Raw genomic sequence first — 27,440 nt, 5'->3', positions numbered from 1 at the left:
AATAACTACACACCTTAATGCAAGAATAATTGCTTCAATTAAACGGCCACAAATCCCAAATACCTAAATAACAGCTTTTGCGGACTCTTTTCCTAAACGATTAATCAAAGCACGCAATGCCCGGCAAAAATTAAACAACCGTAGTTTATTGCAGTTGTAAAAGATCTTATGTATATTTATATTTTGATGGCAGATACGTTCTTTATTCCAGATCACATACAACGTAAAACTTCAACATTAAAGAATAGAAAGATCGCGGGTACTCTCGCTTCACAACATCTTGTGCCCTTTTGATTTTGAAACGTAAGTATAAAGTCCGAGTTGATAGATGAATGAGTAGGAAGAGTAAGTAATTATTATACACATGATTCATGGTAGGAAATGGCGAGAATTTTTGATAGCAACGCCGTAAACGAGCGCTCCTTTACAGGCTAAAATTGTAAACATGCGATATAGTTTTTAGGCCAATTTTTGGCGATAGTAATATTGTAATAAGTCAATAGTTAAAGTATTATAAGCATAGAGAAGATACTACAAAGTTTAGTGAATCGTAATTATTAGTAGTGGTCGTTAAATGACGAAATGCATTTATTTTACTCAAAATTCAAATATTTTAGCTAGTCGCTAGTCCAAAACCTCATGGGTCGTTTGTATTATTATAAGCAATAATAATGGCGAACATTACAATTACATAGATAATTGTTGGACATCCTGGTGCATAAATTCCTCGTCGTTTACAACTATTATCCTTTTTGTAGTAAGAAATTTAATGAGGTTTATTAAAGTGCAAGTTCTATTAGAACAGGATAGAAGTCATTATTTAATGTCTCTCGTAATCTGAAAAATTTAATGTATTTCGAATGAGAAGCACCCTCGCGTAAAAAGATCCTATGACTTGACTATCACACGTTTATAAAGTTCTTGAAACAACTTAAGTAATAGGTTAAATAGAAAGAGTTTAGGTAAATGATAAAATGTACTGTGTGCATGTACAAATGGACCAGTTTACTACCGCAAAGTTACAATTCTTACTGATTTGCTCGCTATTGTAACGTATTACGTAATTATTACGTATTTATTATACTTCTGCTATAATGTGCCGCATGATTTCAATTATGTTTTTTGGAAAACTCAGGTGTACTTCGCCAAATTCGACGATCATGCTTAGCATTTGTAGGGGCCGGAGAACATTAATTACTTGGTCACTGGCCGCGTGGCGAGGGCCACAACCACGTTATGGCCCTCGGTATATTTCCCAGGGGCCAGTAGGAAGCCTGACCTGTCCCCATCGCTTAGCGAGCACAGATGAGCTTCTTACTCAACACGACCAGGATATCTGCGACTTCACAGTCAGTATGAATGTATAATACTTAATAAGATCACGCTTACTGGTTTGGCTTAGGTCCGCGTCGGGAATGACAACCCCGCTGATAATGCACCTTTGGCCCAGAGGTGCAGTAAATCTTAATAAAGTATGCGCTATTGTGTTCCCCTTGTATCTTACTACTAAATTAATCAAACGAAGCTACTACACAACAGGAACAGTATTTAGCAACCGTGGTGTGCATTTCCTGGAAGTTCCAATAGACAAAGATCCTATCATAATTGTATAGTAAACTAATTTATAGTAGATAATTAGTTTTACAGTAACAATTTCAATAGAACATCGCTACTGATTTCACAAACAACAAAAACTAACTTAATCTGAAAATTACGTACATAGATATCATCTACAACTCGCGGGCAACGTTAAAATCAATAATACTAAACTAGTTATAGTCATAGAGCACAGAAACCAATAGAAATGTGTTATTTAAATGTAAGCCGTTGAAATATGGCAGCTGTAAGCAATGCATCACGTGCCACCTCCGACTATAATTAGAAACTTGTACAGACTATATTTAGTTGTAATTCAGTTTGGAATACGAACTTGTGGCCTTTGTGACCCGGCACTTACGGTATGTATCTTGTTGTGTACCGCAATAGCCGTTGATTCTGAACTACAAGTAGCGTAGGATAATCCGCTACATGCTTGATAATCCGAACTTTGGCATAACAAACTTCGAAGGAAAATCCTACATTGATAACTCCTCCATGGAAATCGACTTTTAACGTTAGATATTATGAAGAAAACAAGGGACACTTTATTTGTAAGCGCAATGCATAATCAACAAATAACGCTTAGTTTAATGTCATTTAAATTTCAATTATATGAATTAGGTTTAGCGCTAATCTATGACCTAAGGGTGCATTCAAATTAGCATTACAATTTTCGACTTAAGGTGAGAAGAGATAGTGCTCGTTCACAAAAGTACGGTGATACGGTAGTACTAAGTTCGTACGATAAGCAAAAATAATCTGCTCATGATGGTCACTTTCATTTTAATTTTGATTGCTTTTGTAAGTCTCTGTCTCGTCTGTCACTTATGAACAGTCGTGGTCTTTTGTTCTTACGAAAATATATAACTACACAGTAAGTTAGGAAACTACTTCATTAATCTCTGTCGTCATAGAAATGTACAGCAAACGCCGGTTAAAATTATAGCGCATCTTGCCACTCTCGTAGTGCACAAAGTTCAAAGTGAACCTTTACTACAAACAATATCCTATCAAATATGTAACAGGCTTTAGCCCTCTGCGCCAGTAAACTTTAAGCGTGTTTCTATTATAGCAAAGTAATGCAGCGATGTATAATAAATAGCTATACGTTTTCTATGTAGAACAGTTCAAATTATTAAAACTTGAAGCTTGAGCTTTTAGTGTTAGTTACTACAATTTAAATTTCTAGATGAACTGTTAAATAGTTCCCTAATTGGCGCTACACTTTAGTGAGTATTCGATATTTTAACGGATTACTGATGGAAAGCTACGGTTATCAGGAGATATAAAAAAAAATATATATATATAAAAACATATAGTTATCGCATGAAATTTATCGCGATAGTCGAATCGGAATGCCATTATTAATGGCACTTCAAATGAAGCCGATGGTCCTGGGTTCGAATCCCGATAAAGACATTTGTTTGTGTGATGAGCACATATATCTGTTCCTGAGTCATGAGCGTTTTATATGTATTTCGGTATTTATATTATTATATATCGCTGTCCGAGTACCCACAACACAAGGCTTCTTGAGCTTACCGTGGGACTTCATCAATTTGTGTAAAAATGTCCGTATAATATTTATTTGACTTCAAAGCTGTCGTATAAATATTATACCTCTCGCCTCGCGTTGAATGACCATCATTCGACACCTATGACGGTTCCTTCAAGTCTCTTTTGATTGGGCTAATAAAAATAATAATTGAAGAACTATGTTTTTACCGCATCTTTATTACTTAAATATTACATTTATAAATATTTCATTTATTAATGTGATCCATACAAAAATTAACTGTCATGAGGACCATCAACATCATTCAGGGATAGCATTCCGTGGCTAAATTAAATACTTACACAATTGGAGTGGATTATCATATCGTAAGCATAGAACATACACATTATAACAGTCTACTTAAACTTTACCACCGATAAAACAATCCCGTCTAGTTCCCAAGAACTCTTGCTAACTTTAGATATTTTGCTTTACAATCTACATGGTAGGGGGAAGTTTCTGAGCCGTCTGGCACCGGCTGTGAATGTCAATCGTGGTTGAGGAGGGCTCTCGAGCACGGCTATTGCGAAACCGAACAATGCGGAATGAAGTGCATGCATAAATTGCACACGGTAGCGCGGTAGGCTCGCCGTGCGTCGAGAATTTGCTGACGAGCTCCTATAGATTACCACAATATAATTCAGCCTGGGGAAAGAAACTCTGAAATTGGTAACCAGGTATAAAACTCAGTTTATGTAGATGCGTGAGTGGTTCTCGTTCATTGATAATACTATAGACCGGATTTTCATAGGTACCGATGAAGGGGTCGGTGCAATACCGAGCCGAATTCATTTCCTAAATTCAACGAGCGACTCAATTGACCGTAGCAACTGAAATGGAGCCATATGTTCCTGGTATTGATTTTATCCCTTCCTCAAAAATAAAGAGCATAAAGCATAAAGTTTTGTTTACAAAAAATTAACAATCTAGAAATGTTAACATACATTTCGAAGACACGCGGTCGTGCGAGCGGTCGAGGGTATAATAGACCAGTGTGTTGTACCTGTGGAGCGAGGCCTCTTACCATCACGGACATGACACGGTATTGATGGCGTACCGAGACGCGCCGCGCCGCGAATGACGGAGATGTATTGCTTCATTAATTGATCGTTGTTTGGTTTCGATGTTGGGAAACGATGATGGCTAAAAATATTATCAGGAATAACGTACAGCCACTCGATCTTACTTAAAGACTACTCTTATGTGGATAGTCGCGTCGTGAAGAGTATTCTTATCATTGTACAGATTAGCAGAACGAATATCTGACATACAATTTTTTATTTTTTTTATTCTTTGACATTTGGAGAACCTTTACACCTCCAAACCTTATTATTGTGTATTATTATTTTTCTCAGACCGTGGGGACCTTATACATCTCCAAACTTAATGTATTTACCGTGGAGACTATACGTCTCTGTCATATTGTATAATATACTTGACTTGGTACATACTAGTTATGTACAGAATGTAGCATTAGTTTATGAGACTGCTAGTTTAACAGTCCAGACGCGGTTTATTTATTTAGTATAAATTTTATTTTGACACTTGGAGAGACTTTACACCTCCAAATTTTATTAGTATTAGTACTCTGACATTGGGGACCTTTTACATCTCCAGATTTAATGTGTTTTTAACTATAGAGACTATACATCTCTATTGTATTGTATTAATTATTTATTTTAAGATTATTATTATGTAATGTTTACCCAGGTATTGGCTGTTGTATTTATAAATGTTGTTATGTATTTTTCATGTCACTATATGATGTTACTATAAATGTTGTATTGACTTGTAAAAGAGCCCTTGAGGCCTACTTGCAGAATAAATTTTTGAATTTTGAATTTTGAATTTTACCTAAGAACATGGACGACAACCCTTAACTTTAAAGTACATTAAAGATAAATGCGTCTATAAAAGCAAAGCTAGAAAGCTACCCAACAAATGTGATGCAAAGCCGGTCGTAACGTAACTTAACCAAACCTCAAAACCATGCCCATTTGGAAGTGTCAGAAAATCAAATAGAGGCAAAGGTAATTTATTAGACAGTACAAAGTAGAAGCGCATCTCTCACGTCGGTCGAGCGTGTAAGGCATCGCGGCCGCGCCGTTTAGGAGGACGAGCAAATGACCGCAATCAAATCACAATCATAGTGAAAGCCTTATAAATGGGCAGACTGAGATCGCGGCACTCCAGCGCTGTTTACAGTGTGTTAGAACTAATTATAGGGCCGAGGTGTGAGCGACTCACGACTCACGACTGAGATCAATGCAGCCGATCTACCTATATTACATGCACGAGCATTTGGCGGAGAGCTGACCTGGTTAGTTTTGAGAGCGGTTCCTTCTCGAGTCAATTGTGGTACTCTAAAATCAACTGGAACTTTTGCAGTATAATTGGTACGGTTAAGGGTAGACTTGATCTATTTATATTTCCTAATATTTAGCACTTAAAAATTACGTTTTATATATTTATTTTACCGTGTTCTGTAATCAAAAGGCAATTTAGACTCAGATTTTCTTTCAAGTTTCATGTAATATCAACGTAGGTTAATAGTATTTCGTTCTCTAAGTATGTACTTCAAAGAAATGAGGTAGAGTCACGTGTCTTGAATGGCATTTTCTTATTCAATTTGCAACTCTTTTTCGACGCAGAATCAAAAAAAGCGGCCAAGTGCGAGTAGGACTCGCGCATGAAGGGTTCCGTACCATTTAAGACGTATTAAAAAAAAATCTACTTGCTAGATCTTGTTCAACATTTTACCACTTTGGACACACATTTTACCACTTTGGAACTGTCTCTCGCGCAAACTATTCAGTTTAGAAAAAAATGATGTTAGGAACCTAAATATCATTTTTGAAGACCTATCCATAGATACCCCACACGTATGGGTTTGATGAAAAAATTTTTTTTTTAATTTATTGACGTATTAAAAAAAAACTATTCACTAGATCTCGTTCAAACCAATTTTCGGTGGAAGTTTGCATGGTAATGTATATCATATATTTTTTTTAGATTTTTCATTCTGTTATTTTAGAAGTTACAGGGGGGGGGGACACACATTTTTTCACTTTGGAAGTGTCTCTCGCGCAAACTATTCAGTTTAGAAAAAAATGATATTAGAAACCTAAATATCATTTTTGAAGACCTATCCATAGATACCCCACACGTATGGGTTTGATGAAAAAAATTTTTTTTTTTAATTTTTATGACGTATTAAAAAAAAACTACTTACTAGATCTCGTTCGAACCAATTTTCGGTGGAAGTTTGCATGGCAATGTATATCATATATTTTTTTTAGATTTTTCATTCTGTTATTTTAGAAGTTACAGGGGGGGGGACACACATTTTTTCACTTTGGAAGTGTCTCTCGCGCAAACTATTCAGTTTAGAAAAAAATGATATTAGAAACCTAAATATCATTTTTGAAGACCTATCCATAGATACCCCACACGTATGGGTTTGATGAAAAAAAATTTTTTTTTTAATTTTTATGACGTATTAAAAAAAAACTACTTACTAGATCTCGTTCGAACCAATTTTCGGTGGAAGTTTGCATGGCAATGTATATCATATATTTTTTTAGATTTTTCATTCTGTTATTTTAGAAGTTACGGGGGGGGGGGGACACACTTTTTACCACTTTGGAAGTGTCTCTCGCGCAAACTTTTCAGTTTAGAAAAAAATGATATTAGAAACCTCAATATCATTTTTAAAGACCTATCCATAGATACCCCACACGTATGAGTTTGATGAAAAAAGATTTTTTGAGTTTCAGTTCTAAGTATGGGGAACCCCCAAAATTTATTGTTTTTTTTCTATTTTTGTGTGAACATCATAATGCGGTTCATAGAATACATCTACTTACTAAGTTTGAACAGTATAGCTTTTATAGTTTCGGAAAAAAGTGGCTGTGACAGAATCGGACAGACAGACGGACATGACGAATCTATAAGGGTTCCGTTTTTTGCCATTTGGCTACGGAACCCTAAAAAGACCGGTGTCTACCATTAATCTATGCCGAGACATCTGTGAATAGATACTTTCGGGTGACTTATGAACTCTATCCTTTTTTCGATTGTATTAAACCCTTACTGTTTAAGCTTTGATTTATAATTCCGTATCCAAGGTGTAATTAATTATTATGGTGCAAAACTAAGAAAAAGAATGGCGATGGCGTTCGGATAACTTACATAACTCACAAAACTCAGAAGCTTCAAAACATTACTTGATGCCGTTACAAACAATCGAATCGGGAAGTAAGCAAACGGACAGCAGCACTTCGTATAATTTATATTTATTTAGGGAGGGTGCAAAATTTCATTAAAGCTGGACTTGAAACCCTAAGTAAGCCATGTTGGATGGATCTTTGCGGACGTAATACATCAAGTTAATTTAATATATTGCAAAGTAAACCTAATTTCGGCTCGAATTTTATTGTGCCACAGTATTCCTTGGGGGAGTGTGAGTTTTATTTCCACATAAATTTCCGTTTCTACGTATTCGACATTTCAATATCTGGAGGATATCACAATAATAATATTTAGGCATAAATTACACACATTTTTACCGCGCACGTATATAACATGTAAGTCCTTTCAGTATTTACTCCCATGGGCCAGCATTAAATGAAAAATGTTTGTTTTTATTTTTCGTTACGCGCATCCTCATAATGCCATCCGAATAAAACGAATACGCGCAGATGTGCTGATCATACTGGGTAACTGGGGTCATTCGTAGGAAGTGCGCATCGGCGACGTCAAAAAGTCGCAAGCGTCACAAATTAACTTTATAAATAATAGGATCAAATATGCTGATAAATTTGGTAAGAGTATAGTTGTTACACCATACATTTCAACGAGTAAAAAATGTCGCTCATGACATTTTATGTTTCCCAGTTGGTGTAATTGCGGCGAGTGGACACAATGAGGGGAATGTGCGCCGATTGTTGTGCGACCAACGCGCCCGCACCCATTGCCATTGATTGAGTGAATTCAACAAACAAGCAGGCGAACCGTAACTGGTCTGCGACTCGAATCAACCGCGCAACTGCAGGTGGCTCCTAAACGCGCGGCATCGGCATTAGGTCAATATGGCTGTTGGCCACTGTTTTCATCAAATATTTAACCAGCGCAAACACTCGAAAGAGAGTCAACATTATTTTGTTTTATAAACGCACTTATCTTCAGAGAGTAAAGATAAACATTAATTTCATGAACGGCACCCATGTTGGTCAGTATGAATAGGTACATGTCTAACACTTCGTTAACGAGGTGTCCCTAGTCAGGATGTGCCAATTGCGATTCCAGCGGCCAGTGTCCAACACTAGACGACCGCCGCACTACAAATCGTATTCAATTATCGGTTCAGCACAGCGTCTCTCTCAGCTGCGCGGCATTTGTTTTCTACTCAATGTACCTATGCTCAACTATGATTTATGAAATTGGAGATCAAATAGGCATGTAATTCAGCTAGTTCAAATTTCTTTCTAAATATCAACTACCAAAGCTCAACGAGGGTGCGCAGTGTTAGGGTCGCCAATGCGCATGTAACTCCTCTGGAGTTGCTGGCGTTCATAGGCTACGGAGATTGCTTACCACCAGGCGGGCCGGATGCTTGTTTGCCATTAGCGTAGTATAAAAAAAAACAAATGATCTGTTAGGAGGTACGAAGTTTGTGACGAAGACGAAGATACAAATGAGTATCAAATCTGTAGGTATCTTCTACATACCTATTTGATTATTATTTCAGGTGCAAGGAAGACGTGCGTGTTAGTGTTAAACTGCTAATATTAGTCATCGGCTACATGGAATCATTCATTTTAATAACAGATAGTTTACTTATCACTTCACTTTCACTTTTTTTTGCTATCGAACATTTTTAAATACATGCAAATAGGTACAATTATAATATAGTACACAATGAAGTACACAAAAAATAAAATAAAACAATCACAACAATAACAAAGCATTACAGATTAGGATGTCAGAATTTAGAAATTATATATTTTAATTTAGAGCATTTGCAAAATATTCTTTAATGTAATAAGGCTTATTTATAAAGTAGTCTTTTAATTTAATTTCAACCGTCCTTTGGTCCTTACACGTGTTTATGTTAATGTCCAATTTATTAAACACTTTGATTGCGGTGTTGTGTAAACTTTATCGAAATGTTGGAAATTACATTTAGTTGTCAAAAATTCATTCTTAGCTCTCAATTGTCTGGAGGTATTTTGTCTACTTATTTGGAATCGGTCTTTGTTTTTGAAAACATATAAACAAATACAATAAAGATAAAGAGATATCACAGTTAGTACTTTGTGCTCTGTAAACAATTGAGTAGCAGGCACACGGGTACATCCTGCGAGATATCGCAGGGCTTTTTTCTATTACTGAGTAAATACATATAAATATTATGTATTTTTGTAGCTAAAGTACATAGAATCTAGCACATACATAAAAACAATGTTCATAGTGTTTATAGAACCTAGAAATGACCCAACCGAAACCGTTAAGCCCAGGAAGTCACGTCTGTTTAACTAAAAAGAAATATTTGAAATCTTTCACAGTTTACAATCGGATAATTGATTCAATAAATATAAATCGAAATAGAATAGCTAAGTAATAACCGAAGTGTGAAGTGAGTGACCGACACAATGAACCGATCTAGATATACCACGGGTGTTCGAGTAAAGCAAAAAGACCCGCGCGTGCCGACCGAAAATAAGTCTAATATTCAATGGAAATGCTACCGCCATCATTTTACAGTTACGGAAGTGACAAGCGAATTTATCACGTGCTAGAGTATACAAAAACTAACGATAATTTAATTTACCAGGCCTGCGTTACTCAGGGAATAGGGGTATTGATTTAGCACTCTGTTATAATTAAGAAATGAAACAAAACCGATTGCGCAAACTGAAGCGCGCTTCCCGTAATTGATAGCTCTTGGGATGGTTATTCGTTCTCTTGCATTGTGCCGTCGATCTTACTGGATTAAAGTGCCGTCCACTTTGAGGCGCACCTGTTCCGCTTTATTGCCCCACTCTACCGCAAGATAAACATGTCTATAATAAGCTTTATAATCAAATTATCATCATTTGCCTGCGCTATGCCATGTCCCATCTGGGATCGGCTCATCTCGTCCGTTTTCTCCAAAAGTAGGTACTGAGCGTTTTTGAGCGATATCTGGGTGCCTGCACGTTTTAAGTAATTTTATACAGTCTTCAGCAGTGAGGGAAAGGCTTTCCGTCTCTACGCTTAAGACAGAGAGAAAAAAGAGTTAACTTTTCATAACTTTACTAAAAAAACGAGGTTTTTAGTAAGTTATGAAAAGTTAACTCTTTTTTTTGCACAAAATCCAGCCAAGGAGTAGTTGATAAACATAAATAATGAGTTTTAATAACAACTTCAAAGCGTTTGATTGGTGGCACAAAGAGCGACGGAGGCGCAGGCGAGTACGGAATTAATTCGCCAATAGACGCTTTTCGTCAGACAAAGGTGCTTTGACGAGGCGCCCTCGAGTACCTCCGACGACACGCTACTTGACAGCTTTTGCTCCAAATTGTTTCGTCACTGTTTAACTAGGCAAGGATGCTTCAAATAACCCAACAACTAGGTAACTAAACTACATAGTATATTAAAAATCGTCGTACGTTTTACAGATTTTAACGATACCTTTTGGTTTTTCTTTATGTCGACATTCCCGACTACCTATCTAATTAAATAATTACATGTTTTATTCGTATACGTAATTAAATTTAAACTAATGAACATATTTTAAATTTAAGAAGACAGGTTGAAGACGCTGCACGCTAGGCGAGAGAGATATAATGCTTGATCACGATATTTGTAATAAAAAGAAACAAACTTTAGTAAGGATAATGATTAGATTTCCCTGTACGGCCGGGCGCGGGTAGTGCGCGCCTCGGGCGGCCACCCACCACGGCCTACCCAGAAATGTTTTAATTAAACAACTGCTCTCGATTTGTTTTGATAAGACACGATAATACCCAACTGGACCACGACTTTTTAGTTTCCTGATGATCCAGAAAGATTTAGTGCGCCCACAATGATTCCACGATTTACTGCAACGGCGCCGGCGACAGTTGGAATGGAAAGATCGCGCTTTGTAATTGTTGTGGTATATTTCGTTTAACCGGTTTCTGCTACCTACTACAAACTTTTTTATAAACAGTCAAGTCGCCATCGCAATAGATAAGCCAGTTACATGATGACGGTTATTTCTAAGACAGTGTAATTTTACGGAAGTGAATAAAATGATTCTAGACCATTCCAGAATCTATTTATTATTTAATTAAGAATGGATGGAGAATAGATTCGGTTGTTATACATTTTAGTGTTGTACCTAATTATTCATTTTTACTTTGAAGCGTTTTAATTTCTACCTGTATTGAAAAGAGTTACAATGTATGTAATTTAGGTACGTTCCTTATTCCTATTAGGTACTCATTTCGACCATTGCACGTGGATTCTCGGAGTAGGTAAATAATGTCAAGTATTTCAATTTCAACTTGTACTTTACCCGCGCAGGCCTGACCCCAACAAAGTTTCAGTACGTTCCGCAATACTTCGGAATCATGAATAGCATAATACAAAATAAACGAAACATCAAAACAACGTAGGCAATGTAGCTATAGAAAGTTCAACATTGCTAAACTTTGCTCATTAGTGTATGAACGAAATTCTATTATTCTACATTCCGCAAGAAAAATCGTAATGAAACTGATATACCATTATTAAAACTACAACATAAACAGCGGCAAAGACCATTAGATTACCTTATATTGAATGCAAAACCAAAAACCATTTTAGCTTGTACAATGTACTACACACTGTAAAAGTAATAACAGCAAGAATTTGATGGATAGAACAGAAACACTTCAATATCCTACATTAATCTTGGCTAAGAACGCTCATCATTCAGTTTAATCAATCAAAAGCTAGCATTCCACATCACGTCGTGATCGTCACGGTGGATGGAATCGGAAGCGAGATGAGGCCGTGCGACAGGTCCCCGATTATCCACGCATTCTGCACGGTGGTCGCAACCTGTCGCTTCCATTCCGCTATGACAAACACGACACGATTGTTCCTAATGGGGATTCCACGCGGACCGCTGAGCAAATAATATGCACGCGAGGAGACGCGATTTCTTATGGTCATCAAAGTAGGCGCGTGCAGTCCTAACCATGACTGTCATTAGTCAACCCACCGCAAAAGACAGCTGTAGCTAAGCTATCCTATCCTATGCAACATATCTAGCGAGGGAAGGGTATTTAATCCTCAGTCCTGTGCAACCTTGTTTGAAAACTTCACCACGCTCGGCATGCATTTGAAAACTGAACACGTTTTTATTATGTCAATGTATGCATCGAAAGTAGACCAGCACTGGAGAATTCTCCAACTAGGATGAACGAATCAAACATTCAAAAGAAACGCATTAAGTATCAACAAATATCTTAATTAATTAAGTTTGTTATGAAAACAGCAAATCAAATCTCTTAATTAAGAGATTTTGATTTTCCTGTGCCAAGTAATAAAGGAAAATTTCAAGAATTGAGAAAGTGTAAAGTTTGCTTAGTCTATTTTCCTCAATTGTGGCAGTAATTTGTTTTCAAGCGAGGGAGGGTAAAACGAAAACGATGTAAACAAATTTTATAGGTCGTGATGGGAACGGCAATAGTTAGGAGTAATCGGGTGCAGGACACGATACGTCACGCGCTAGTGCGCCTTTAGATGCGCTTACAGGTGCATTTTTATCCGTCAAGCGATCCTGACACATATTCAAAAAGTATTTAGACCGAATTTCTAACAAAACCCATTAAGGCCCTGTAGGTTCGTGTCCTTCTCTCACTAAGTGTAAGGGTGACTGAGATGAGATGTGGGTGCTCGAGACCGGATAGTCAGACAAGTTGGCAGCGGCTTTGACAGTCCAGGCAGTGCAAGCGTTATTTTAAACGTCAAACTTCTGTGAAATTATGACGTTTACTTACCACTTGCACAGGCAGGAGGGCTATCAAAATCGTTGCCGACATAGCTTGGTCTGACTCCATCATGTTTTTGAATTTTATTTTAATTTGTTGTAAGACATTAAACAAAAAATAAAAATCGATCAGTTCCCTGAAAGAAAAAAAAAGCAATTTTCAAATTTTTAGCTTCTATGCATAAATAATAAAAAAAAATAAGTGCGTTATAGATCAATTCTTTTGTTTTTTTTCTGTCGAGCGAGAGAAAATCCTGAATCCTTGCTGATAAAATTTTTGCCTACCGTATTGTGACTGTGATCTAAAAAAGCGGTACGCTTTTTCAGAAACTCCGCTCTCAAGGGCCGATACAGACGGACTGCAACCCACTGCAAATTGTATGGGAACTGAACTGCAACGTCGTGCAGTTCCCATACAAGTTGCAGTCCGTCTGTACCGGCCCTAATAATAAACAAGTGAAGTCCGTTGCAGCAAGACCGATAAGCTTGGTGTAGGAACGTACTTATAAGGCGATGAAGACATTATTCAAAATTAGATAGCGATAAAAAAGCGAACCTTTTCACGGCGATAAAAACAAAAGTAGATGGATGCAATCAACTCGCTTGTACCATTGAAGACAAGTATATATAGTAAACCTTATAACAATGAAATAAAGTTTAATCTCAATAATTTAACTGGATACGTCTTCGCTTGTACCCGTGTGCCTGCGGTGGGGCTCGAATTTAAAAGGGTTGCACGCCCGTGGCACCATCAACGCTCATAATTTTGATGTAGCTATTATTTTGACTGCATAGCGCATTCGATAGAGTCGTTCACGATGTTGTACTAATAGGTTAGCATCAATATCCATACTATAAAATTATTTTTATATATAAATATCCGTGACTTTACATCCTCGTCTTTTATATCTAATGAGTACCGTATCACAAAATTAATTTATAACTCTATGGTATGTCAAATCATATCTTATTAGCGAACGTCTGCGCATCCATATTTGCAATGCCGTGAAGTAATCATAACTTGCACCGCAGCTGAAAGCTTAATCTCATAACAATACTGACAAATAACAATAGGCATACTCCCTCGCTTCTTTAGTCCCCTGTCATTATCCCGCACCCCTGATGGAGCCGTCATATCGGACAACGGCGGAAAAAATGTAACACCGCATGTCATCGAAACAAAAAATAAAACAAAAGCGACGCGAGCGATTTGTTGATCGTGTGGAGATATTGTTTTTGTGAACTACGTGAACTGTGGAATTGTTCACCGTTGACGAAGAAAGTGAGTTCATTAGTAGCTGTATTACTTTGGCATGTCAAACCTTTTAAACTGTCGAACGCAAAACGACGGAGCGCGCAATGCATCATAACTTTTTTTTTAAGGTGCTGTTAATTAAACTCAATTAATTTTTTTATGAAATATTAAACTGGTTTAGTCTATCTAGGGTGCAGAGATGTAGGGCAGAATAAAAGTACAGATGCATCATGGGTCACGACTTTCCATCGATGTCTTTGAAAGTAAATTTTAAGATTTGGTATATGTATTACCTATGCATACTCAAAAACAAGCTTTCCCGAATTCCCTTTGCAGAGATGTACACTTTCTTAGATGACATATTTTTGGCGGAATGTAGAGATCAAAAAAGATCATTGACTACTTATCAAGGCAGTTGGCGATAAAAATGATCTAAGCAACTTACCTCCATTTCCAGCGTTGGTGATAGTCACCCAGAAGTCAATGGTCTTCTCAGGTCCAAGCTCCTCATAGTCCCACTTCTTTTTAACTTTCACTACACCACTGGGCTCAACGGTGACCCACGAATTTTCGTCCCGAATTTTGAAAGTTTCGCGGTCAGTTTCCTTCTCAAGGGTGAATACCGAACGTCCTTCCACTTCACCATCAGCCTCGGAGAATTCCGTACGTTTTGTGGGTCTCACGGCACGTGTCACCCGTCGCTTCTCACGGTGGAGCGCCGGGAGCTCGATACGTTCAGGTACCACGAAGCCGATGAAGACGCGCGCTGGGAGACTCTTGCGCGGCGGCGAGCCCGTGTCGTGCGCCAACGCTCGTAGTTCCACTTCGTGCCCATCCGGCTCGCCAGCTAGGATCAACTCCCCAGTTTGCGGCACAATGACAACCAAATTACTGGGCACCGTTAACGAGTAGTACACGCGATCTCCATCAGCGTCGTACGCGTGCACTTGACCGATATTCGAAAATCTCTGCCAATGCGCAGTCCCATTAGGCCCGTTTTCATCAATAGTGCCGTTTACAACGAAATAATAAACGTCTTGTTCAAATGCGGGCGCGTGGTCGTTTTCATCGACGACGTCAATTCTAATTGGAAGACTAGCCTTATAAGTTCCTTGCAAATCTGTCGCTTGGACCACTATTTCGTAAGAGCTTTTCTCTTCGGCATCTAAAGGACGTGTTGCAATAATTTCCACGTCTCCTTCCGTAATAACCGATCTAACTTCCGGCACGATATCTCCCTTGATCTTGTCACGTAGCGCGAAAATGGGATCTTCATTTCCTTTTACAATTTTGTAAGCGACGGGTCCTGAATCATGCAGTGATGTGGCTTTTATAGGTGGCAAATCGACGACAGATCCCGAGGGAGCGTTTTCTGGTATTTCTCCGCGCAATCCGTTAGTGGTAGGGAAATGGAGCATGCGCCTCCGATCAACCACGAGTAGTGGGACGGTATGAGCGGCGCTGCTGTAGGGTGTTTGCTCCAATATTGCGAGGTTCAGAGGGCGGTCGAGGAGCGGAGCGAGATCGGCTATGGTCATGAGTAGGCCGTCGTCGAGTAGAGTGAAGTAGGGCTCTAAATCAGGGTCAAGCATGGTGTAATGGGAATGGTTGCCAACGAAGTGGCGGATGGCGTGTCCGGGGCGCACGTCGTGGGGCAGCAGCGTGACAGCGAACAGAGGCATCGCTAGGGCGCACAGGAGCGCCACGCCCGCTAGCATGCTGCGAGCCATAACTACCTCAACTGATCAGTTACTCCGTGTCATACCTAGAAAGTAAAAGGTACGCATTTAGAAACCCTCAGCAACCAGATTTGACTGAGAAACACTTTCGAACCTTCAGGGATTCTAATACGACACAAAATACATAATCTGTTTAGTTAATCTGAAAGAAACAAAAAATATTTTTATCTGTAACGTAATTTATTGTCCTTCACCCTGTAAAAACTGTATGTGATTATATCTATCGAATTTGAATAGGTAGTGTAAGTACTATCATTAAGATCCGTAAATTAACCAGACTAATCCATAGTGTTATTTAAGTAAGCTATTGATGACCCTGCAATCTCAATAATAATAATTCTACGAAGCATTGTTTAAAATCTAAATAGGAAACAATGCTTTTAAGAAATTAATTCTACGAACCAAACAGGAAAAGTGGTAGGTATAAGAGGACTTCTATCAACATTATTTGTCATCTGGTGGCACGGTATACGACAATAAAAAAATAAAGATAATTTATTTGCTTTGACATTATTTTTAGAGACTCGCATAAACGCACTGTCAAAAAGTTATTAGATCTCTTGTAGAGCCAAGCTTCTAACTCTACAAGCCCTAACTTCACCAACTCTACATCTTAGTCTATATATTTGGCTTAGCAGTTTCGCTACCGTCACATGGGCATAAGGTGAAATATTTATTCACTATTCATTATTTTTTATTACACAATAGTTCTTATATAGTAACGAAACGGCCAAGCCACATATTTTGACTAAAGTGTAGAGTTGGTGAAGTTTGGGCTTGTAGAGTTAGAAGCTTGGCTCTACAAGAGATCTGATAACTTATTGACAGTGCGAGCCTTATGGTTTCGTCTTTGCAACATTTTGCATGAAAATGTTTTAGATGGGATTTCACCTCTTTTTGTATGTTGCTTATGTTATGACAATCTTCCATCCTCTAATTTAAACGGTTAGGGGTGATTTACTATTAAAAATCCTGAAATACGTATTTGAGGCCATCTTTTGTACAATCTGCTTTTTTTACTGATTCCCCATACATACTTCTACCCCTTTTCCCCCCTAACGCCCTTTTCCTCCCCCTTTTCATCCTTACGGGGTGATTTTGGGGTTGAAAACTATTCTATACTTATCCCTTACCATAACAAAAACTATCTATACATATACCTAATTTCAACAAACAGAGTAAGAACATTCTAATTCCTAAGCCCAAGAGTAGGTACATCGGTGAACGGTATTTAAGTCACAAGTCACAACGGGAAAATTGTTACACCTATGACTACACCTGTCTTAGGCAGGTTAAGTAGGTACAATTTAAAATGTATTAAGTTTATAACATAACTTAACCTAAAAAAAGGTAAATATAAATCATGCATGGCAACAGAATGGTAAAATAAAAATTACGAAAAGAAATATTTTTGGGTACCTCCCATGCAAATTTTTTTCGCTTTAACCCAATGGTGTTGGGCATCGATGGATAGGTCTTTCAAAACGAATAAGGGTCTCAAACAATCATTTTTGATAAAGTAAATATTTTCGGAAATAATAGCTCCGAAAGATAAAAAATAACTCTAACTTTTGAACCATAGGTCCAAAAAAATTTGAACAGGATCATAAAACAAGTTTCATAAATAGGTATTTTCAATGAAAATTTTAGCGAACATGATCAGTCCAGCTGTTTTTATTTTGAATTAGTGCAAAAAGTCTTCTCTTCTTAGTAATAACACGTACAAAGCGCCTAAACCTACATGATACGTACTAATAGCCCCCGTTTAGCTTATGCTGCTGACAGAATGGTAACTACGGAACCCTACACTGAGCATGGCCTGACATGCTCTTGGCTGATTATATTGAATTGTTTAAAATAGGCACTGGTTGATCCTCCGATCTGGGGACACGGTAGTGCCCCCGGCCAAGACAAGCCAAGCGACCTTTTCTCGAAGCGCTTCGTCGATTTTTGAACCCTCATAACTCGGGTTTGGAATTGGATTATACCAGGTAAATACAATTCTCGGAATATGATGTCAATAGTGGACTTATTTCACATATTTCAATAGCATAGCTCTTATACTTTAGATTTTATTGATATCTAAAAACCCCGATTTCGACTGACTCACACGCTGATGATCATCGAAATTCTTGAAGTCCTAGAAAGCTGAATTTTGCATGTACCTTAGCTAGTATTAGTACACAAAAACAAAAAATCATGGAATTTAGCGCCGATTACATTAGGGGTGAAAGTTTGTATGAGAATTCCGCAAATTTTGATGCTAGGGGTATGAAAATTGATACACTCCCTTGATATACCTAAATAAAAACATACATATTTTAGGTTTTTTTTGCAAATACCCCCCCCCCCCCCCCCCCCCCCCCTTTAAATTAGGGGACGGAAGTTTATTGAAAACGTCATAAGAAACTTACAAAAAGAAGTGGAATCCCACCAAAAACATTTTCATGTAAAATGTAGCCAAGACGAGACCATATAGCTCGCACTGTCAAACAGTTATTAGATCTCATGTTGAATCAATCAAGCTTCTAATTCTACACGCCTAAACCCTACAAGCCCTAACTTTACAAACCATACACCTTAATCAAAATATGTGGCTATAACGCTGGTTTCAATTCAAATGTATAATTAGATATAGTGAAAATTTTGCTGTACATATTTAATGAATAATAAATATATAAAAATAAATTATTCTACATGAGATGAGATAACTTTTTGATAGTGCAAGCCATAACACCGGTGGTAAATAAAATAAAATAAAAACACCGAATAGCAGCAACACCATCAGAGCATAGTCAATCGAGGCAAGTTATCAATGGCATTAGCAATAGGGTAGTAATGGAGTCATGACATGTGAGGAGTACGCGAGGGCGCGTTCGGCGTCAGCGAGGGCGCACATGCAGAGCTTTTATTTTAGGAGGCGACGCCAGCCGCGTCTAGCAGCCGCTCGCGCCCGCGCGATCAATACTGCCGTCGCGCCGTCGCCGCGCCGCGCGCCCTCTGCTACCAACCGATCTTGTCATCAAATATTCACATATTCATTTTCTGAATAAAACCTCGTTAAATTCCAATCAGAATTACACTCATCCACAGATTCCACTGTATCCTCACTGACCGACGACCAAAATACAAACACCAATTCCATTTGCCAATGGGATTCCAAAAAGAAACAACAGGCGAGTCCGTAACTTTTTCACTAAAATTTCACCATTACTCCGACAATATATCACATAAAGCTTATACTGTAGCTACTGAACTAAATTTTGATTGAAATTTAAGTCATCTTTCTAATTAATTTGGGTGTAAACATCTCAATGTAAACAAGATACCTAAACTGTTAAAACAAAACCGGATGTTTGGCTGATTTGACCGAACAAAATAAACGGTAGTTTACATGACAAATTTAAATATTTTACGTAATTAAATGGATACGTACTTAATAAAACGACAAGAGTATAACATCGATATCGAAGCGTTTGACAGATGACGCCGGCGAGCGGCACACAACCCAAACGCAACGGCGGCGAAACGCGACTGACGAACGAACTAACGTGACCGCGGCGCGCGCGCGTATCGAGCGCCGGAACGCCCTCTGCCTCCCTCCGCCCTCGCGCCACCCTAGCCCGGCTACGAGCTTCAACCCCCTTTGCTTAGCTGCACTAGCTCCCATTTCTTTTCGAATTCTGCATTAATACAAACAAACGCCACACTAGCGTAGCTATTGAGTTGTTACTTTGACTACTACCTCACCTTCAAGAAGTGTCCGGACGTTGGCTTCACATACCTACGTAACAGCTATACAAACTTGACACTCATGCCGCAAAATCGGTCCTTTGTAGCGTCAAGAGCTAATGTAAATTCTGAATGCAAGGGCATTTTTTTGTAGATACCTACCTACAACAACAACAATATGTAGTATAGATATTTAACCAAGGGATGAAATGCACTCATTTCTGTCGAGGTCATGTCGAGGTAAGGTACTGTTACACATGCTGATTACTAGCACGATTAGCACGAAAAGCATGCTACTATTGAGCAATTGCTACTTAGTAGCATGTGTGTCTAAACATTGCTAATAATGAGCATGCTCATTTTGAGTTTGCTCAAAAATCAACGGTCGTGCGATTTTTGGTCATGCTACCTGCAGCGCGGGCGGGGGCGTGCTTTTAGCGCGTGTGAACAGGTTTGCTTATTAAGCATGCTAGTATCGTAGTAGTAAAATGTTAAAACGAGCATGCTCATTGCTAGCAAATGTAAACTGCCCATAAGCATGCTCGTATTGAGCATACTCAGTAGCACGCTTTTTAGCGTGCTATTTTAGAGCATGTGTAAGAGTACCTGTAGTTTGGCGCTCGAACGCAGTGACAAGAATAGTAGTAAGAATAGTCCGAAACTGAAATGGTGCCTTTCACCCGAGTTTAACACTCTACTTTTCGTTTCGAATACGAGGAAAGCAAAATCCTCCTCCTTCCTTACCGTATCCGGCAATGGCGACTCCATCAACAATTCTTATCCGGATTATGAAATGCCCTTATGTGGCTCGCAAAACCAAACTTTGTTTTGAAGATGCGGTCACACGATGCGCAATGGAGTTGTCCAGTCGAGTTGCGGGTGTATGTGTAGGAGGGCTTAGGTCGCGTCTTGCGGATATGACGCTTAGCATCTAGGTCTTCCAGACGCTGCTGCTCAAATTGAGCTACTTTCTTGTGAACACTAGAACGCCATTCCGATCTTTGCAATGCAATGCCCTCCCAGCAGTCAGTCGGTATCCCGCAAGCGACGAGGTGGCGTTTGAGAACGTCTTTATGTCGCAGGTATTGGCCCCCCTGCTTCCGCTTTCCACAAGAGAGCTCCGAGTAGAAAATTGCTTTGGGCAGTTTCTCATTCTCCATACGCACGACATGGCCACACCACCTTAGCTGATGCTTCATGATCAGTGCTTCAATACCAGGCATCCCGACGCGACGTAAAACTTCCGTGTTCGGTACCTTGTTTTGCCACTTTATACGTAGAATTGAGCGCAGACAACGTAGGTGGAAGGTGTCCAGTTTTTTCATATCTGATTTATAGCTGCACCACGTTTCTGAGGCATACAGGCATAACATGTGTAGGTAAATATTAGAAAAAACATGACTAGGTCACGACTAAGTATAAAAAGTAATATTGTTACTCGAATGGGGGGTTAAATATCAGAATGGAAACTATCCAATGAATCCATTTAAAACCAAATTTTAAATGCTTATCGTATTTTTTTTAAACGTACTATGGAATGTAAAATGCTCTAGTGCAGAACCGTATCACTTTCTGCATACTTCATAGAACAACAATGACCTAGTTACTTTCAGAGCTTGAGAAATGTTTTTTTGTCTGGGTCCAAAAAAATCAAGATTATGAATGTACCTACAGGGACAGTAGGGACGCATTTATGCCTTAGAGGGAGCAAGTGATATTGCTATCTCATTTCATAGCTGCGTCCCTTAGACTGGCCTACGTTGGGCCATCGTGTAGAGGAGCCCTAAAATACCTAAGTAGCTATTTTAATACTTAGTCGTAACATAGCGATGCGATGCAGGTGTTGTTTACCTACCGATATCGGGGCTATAACCGCGAAAATCGAATCGAAGTTCGTGAATTGTGGGCATTTTTCTCTGTCTCTCTCTGTGTCACAAGACGCCATTAGGTCTTAGTGAGAGCAAAAGAGAATGATCCCCGCAATTTGCGAATTTCAGTTTTCGCGGTAGGCCCCCAGGAACTTGTGACTAGTCCGAAAGAAATAAAGTAGGAAGTATGAAGCTGGGTACCTAAGTAGAAATTTATTCTAGTGCCTATTTCCACTTCATTTTCAAAATGCCACTACTTAAGTATATGTACTATATACAGTAATATGTATTATATGTAGGTACCTTACCTGTACCTCCTTAATAGTTGTCGGGGTCGAAGGTCGTTTGATCGGTAGTGGTGTGGATAAATAGATGGTAAATGTAGATACTTACGTAAATGGTCGCGAGTTCTCGTTGATATATTCGGTGTCTGAAGGTCGGTTGCTACTGGTCAATAATAACAAGGCCCCCCGTTGTCTGTTCTCAGTACAAAATTTGATACTCAACCCGTAGCCATTTAGGTGGTGGGCAAGCTGCGTATATGTGCGTTTTAGGGATGTGGACTTGTCGATTTTAACCATGTTATATATCGATAATCTTTACACAGCGGAACAGAATAGCGATTAATTGAAATTACGATATCTTCACTAAAAATGAACACCATAGAAATGCTAATGCTAACCATAGATATAATAAAATAACTTAATTATTGCGGAAAACGTATTTTAGTTGGTTTTGGCCGGCGTCCCATGGATTTCAGCCGTTGATTATTGTAATATCGAACTCACAAAATCATACTGGTTGATAAGAATATATAAAGTTGTGTTATAATGGTTATCTGTTAATTTAACGTAGTTTAAATCCTTTCAAGTAAAATTAAATTTGTTAAAAATGCCAATAGTTTATCGATATGACTTTATCGACATGGCCACAGCATTTGTGGCAAAATTGTAGCTGTGTGTGAGGCTACGGTGACAGCTGGCTTAGACTCCATCTTTAGATAACGAAAAGAATCAAGCGTTACTTTGCGGAAACCCATATTAATTAAAACACATAATATTACTTTGCTAATCCGCGAAAAGATAACGTGCTAGTCAATCAGTGCTAACCCGTTATATACTTACTTGCGTATTTTTACATGCAATTAATGTTCCCACCCCCCACCGCAAAACCCTCCATCTTTAGGAATATTATATTTATGAATAATAATTCACCCCTTCGCTATAGGCATCAAAATGGCGTAACTGATGTATTGGTGGTCTGTGGAACCCGTTTTGGCCTAACCACAAACCTAGAGTCTAATAGGGACCCGCACGTTGGAGGGTCTACCGTCTTGTGGTCTGAATGGAAATCATAAACTGTACATTGACACTTCACGCCAAAGCAATTGCTGCTCTCTACAGTTCACGTACGTTTTCTTGTGTATTGTAGGTTCTGCCATCTTGTGAACTACATTGGAACCTTAAACTTGACATTTACCCTTCGCGCCAATAAACAGGGGGCTCCTGTTAGCCCCTAGAGATCCTACACGTTCCCTATAGCGTGATCCAGGTTTTTAGGACATGGAAGTAGAGCCCCATCTAGCTTGCAAATTGGTAACAAAACGAAATTGTTAGAGTGGGCCGATGCCCCAGGGGGTATTTATACCATCTTAATGCCGCTTTTTAATATAAGGGCTCCTCTACACGATGGCCTAGCGTAGGCCAGTCAAAAGGATGCGGTTATGCGGTGGAATGAGATAGCAATATTTTTCGGAAAATGCCCTTATATACATATATATATGTCGCAGGGAAATCATGAAAACAGATATTTATTTATTTTGTTTATTTTACAATAGGGTTGTTTCCAATTTTTTTTAAACGCTTGTATTACGTTCTATATTAACTAAAAGTTGCCCTAAAATTCAACTTTTATACTAAAAACGGCTTTAAATATGTTAAATTAACAAAATATATTTCGACAGATGCTTTCGCGCCCAAAACGCTCTTTGAAAATTGTGTGACGTCACAGTTTACGGTTTGACACATAACTACATACACACGTAGAAGATACGAACTGTCAACTGACATTTGTCATTTGTTGTTTATCGCCTAACTGTCAGCAGTGTCAATCCGAGAGTTGTGACGTCATCAGAATCTTCAATGACGTTTCGAGTTTGGTCACGTGACGTGTGCCAAAAGATATTTTAAATTCAATATTTACAAAACTATGGTCATTACAGGTCCCCTAAAAGTAGTTTAACATGTTCTTATAATCCAAAAGAATTTATTGGGATACAATTCTGCCCTAAGATTTGTAGATGAAAACAACCCTATTAGCACTAACAGTTTAACCTTACGTGCTAATCAGTATTGTGATACTTAGGTCTAACATGCAAATAGGTGAGATAGGTATTTGAACAAATCTCTCAGGGATATGATCAAATCACGCATGATGTTAAAATGGCGAATCCATATCATCATTTCGCTAGAAAAATTCAGTCATTTGACCAAATCACTGACTGTGTTTAGTGAAAACACAAAATCGGCCAATAGAGACGACACGGTTTTTCATTTCACTAAATTTGTTTAGGAATTTGACAACATCCCTAACCACCACGACAGTAAGTTGACAAAACGAACTCAAAAAGTCAACTAGTTATATCATTTCGCTAAACAAGTTTAGTGAAATGATAAAGTCACAACTGGAAGATGGTATGTATATGTATATATATGGTGATTTGATTAAATCTATGAACTGATTTAGTGAAATGACGAAAGCAAGTACCTAATACAACATTTTACTCTACAGTTAAGCAATTTGATCAAATCTCTTACTAGATTAAGTAAGTGAAATTGTAATGAAAAATATCAAATGACTTAAGGTGCAGCAGGTTCAGAAAATGAAGTTTTAAAAGTCGTGGCGCTTTTCGGAAATATAATACGGCTGCCATAAATAAATCTAAGTAGAGGCCTTCTCGAGGAACTTCTTCCTTTTTTAGGGTTCCGTAGTCAACTAGGAACCCTTATAGTTTCGCCATGTCCGTCTGTCTGTCTGTCCGACGCTTTGCTCCGTGGTCGTTAGTGCTAGAAAGCTGAAATTCGGCATGGATATATAAATCAATAAAGCCGACAAAGTCGTACAATAAAATATAAAAATTTAATTTTTTTAAGGGTACCTCCCCTACACGTAAAGTGGGGGTGAATTTTTTTTTTGCTTCAACCCTACAGTGTGGGGTATCGTTGGAAAGGTCTTTCAAAACTAATAGGCGTCTTCATCAAACATTTTTTGATAAAGTGAATATATTCGGAGATAATCGCTCCGAAAGAGAAAAAAAATGTGTCCCCTCTAACTTTTGAACCATAGGTCCAAAAAATATGAAAAAAATCGTGGAAGTAGAGCTTAAGAAAGACTTTAAATGAAAACTATAGCAGACATGATCGGTTTAGCTGTTTTTGAGTTATCGCAAAAAGTTTCTCCCATAGTAAAAAGACTTACTTTAGGTACTGATTATGCAAATTTGCCTATTTGTTTAACTCGCGTGAATGGTACCGTTTCATCCCTTGGTTAACAATTTACTATACTTTAAGCTCCAGTTTAGCTTATTGTGACGGAAGAGTAACTACGGAACCCTACACTGAGCGTGGCCCGACATGCTCTTGGCCGGTTTTAAATTATGTCTTCAGTCCAGTGGGAATATTTCGCCAGTATCAAGGTCTTAGGAGCTCTAAATACGACTAAAATTGTACGGTTAGCACAAGACAGTGTACGGTGATTTTATCAGCTCTTCTAAAGCGATAGCGGGAGCACGTGGACTATTACCGGCCGTTGACTCCAAAATGGTGGTTAAACGCGTTTCAAGATTAATTCTCCTTTCACTGCACACTACCACATTACTGTACTGTATGATAAAATAAGCTATCGATATTACACTTTAAACAATTTTCATGGGAAAAAAACAAAGCAATTAATCACGAGGCGTGACTATCAATATGGTCCTCAAATTGAAGGGATTGTATCGATTCAAATCCTGAGTTTTTGACATTCGATTGATAAAAAAAACACGAACTTAGGTCTAAAATGCACTTTAATAATTTGTAATATTATGATGCACAAAAGCTTTCTTCTAAAAATCGGCAATATCATGTTTAAGGGAACGTATCGATTACATTTTATTTTATTTGAACGTACCAAATATTATAATTAATAAAAACAAGCCCTTCTAACTCGTTCACGCTTACGCTCAGTGACAGTGAGAAAAGAACGCGACCTTACTGGGCCTTAAGCGCCATTATGGTCTATGGCGCTTAAGACTATTGTTAGTTCGCTTGTGTGTTATTAGTGTTTGTATTTTTTTTTTAAGCTTATAGCGAGGTCTACAGCTCATAGAGAGGGAGCGAGATAGTGTTTTATTATGTTGTCCCTGCCGCTTATTTATTACAACGTTATATATATAACAGCCAGTGTGTGAGCACCATAAAACAAAATCTGTAGGAGTAACTACAAGACTAAAGTCATGATCAGAGCAAAAATCTTTTAGTACCGCAAGTTTTACTAGCAGACGAAACAAGTGCAACCAGAGAACCGGGAAAGTGCGAATCGCACTCCCGCTCCGAGAGTTTCGTACCATCAAAAAAGAGCCTTTTATTAAATGTTTATTTTACTCAAAACCAATGACGCCACACCAACCAGGCTCGTACCAATGAGTTTTTCGGAACTTATGTACGAAATATCATTTGATATTTACCACTAGCTTTTCTCACTTAGGAAAACATCGTGAGGAAACCTGCATACATATGCGAAAAAAATCAAAGGTGTATGTGAAGTCCCCAATCCGCATTGGGCTAGCGTGGGGACTATAGCCCGAGCCTTATAGCATGAGAGGAGGCCTGTGCCCAGCAGTGGGACGTATATAGGCTGAATTATTATTGTATCTCCTTGGATTTCACGGGCCTATAAATCCCGGTCTTTTGATAGGCTTGCGTGGGGATATAGATCCAACACGTAGAGGCCTCTTGGAGAGCTTTAATGTCATGTAGAACGCCTGCTGGAACCCGTTCACGGGCGCAACAATAGACACCCATGAACCGGTCGCAACAGGCATTGGGACTATTGTAGTAAAGTGAACAGTATAACGGTCTATGGATTGAAGTTTGGGAGGACAATGAGACTGGGTTATTGCAAAGACATCCGGACACCTGCCATAACAATGTTTTCACTAGTTATCGAGGCAGTTAATTATTATTATTATTATTCTACTCATGCTTAGCCTATATGCCAATATTTATAATTTATTGGTACTATATGGTACTCCAACCAACCATGTAAGTTTGGGGTCATCAGTCACTCCTCGCTAATATTTTTTTGTATATAATAAGTTTTGTTTGTTACTAACATTTTGATGCACTAATTATATCTGATGCATATAAATTAAATTGAATGAAATTTCAAATACCTTCTGGCTAGACCTGCTGCTGCAATGGTGCTGGCTAGAGTGGGCAGCCTACATTATAGTCAATGGGGTGTACAATCTCTCTTTTAGAAGTTTCACATTTCCACTAACAATAAAATAAATATTTTTAAGCCAGTTTTAAGCACATTTGTAATGACATTTCAATGACAGTACTATACATATATTATTGTACTCTTTGATGACAGTCATACTTTTACTTAAGATACCTTATAAGGCATTTGTCAATAATACAAAAAG

The 27,440-nt window shown here is 38.3% G+C and overlaps 1 protein-coding gene across 8 annotated transcripts in view; it reads right to left on the bottom strand.

Annotated features, from left to right (window-relative positions):
- Positions 1–19,965, bottom strand: part of LOC133517797 (neural-cadherin) — a 431,760-nt gene extending 411,795 nt beyond the window's left edge. For 2 of the 8 annotated variants that reach the window (XM_061851220.1, XM_061851222.1), the window contains exons 1-2: positions 19,588–19,965; positions 14,858–16,177 (exon numbers count right to left, since the gene is read on the bottom strand). In XM_061851220.1, the coding sequence (XP_061707204.1) occupies positions 14,858–16,142 (1,285 nt within the window). In that variant the 5' untranslated portion in view covers positions 16,143–16,177; positions 19,588–19,965. The remainder of the gene's footprint in view (positions 1–14,857; positions 16,178–19,587) is intronic. The other 6 variants (XM_061851221.1, XM_061851224.1, XM_061851225.1 and 3 more) reach the window with 4 other exon arrangements.
- Positions 19,966–27,440: the final 7,475 nt, after the last annotated feature.

This window comes from Cydia pomonella, chromosome 5 (genome assembly GCF_033807575.1).
Source record: "Cydia pomonella isolate Wapato2018A chromosome 5, ilCydPomo1, whole genome shotgun sequence".
Taxonomy (NCBI): Eukaryota; Metazoa; Arthropoda; class Insecta; order Lepidoptera; family Tortricidae; genus Cydia; species Cydia pomonella.
Note: the sequence above shows the minus strand (reverse complement) of the source record. Positions and strands in the feature narration are given on the sequence as shown.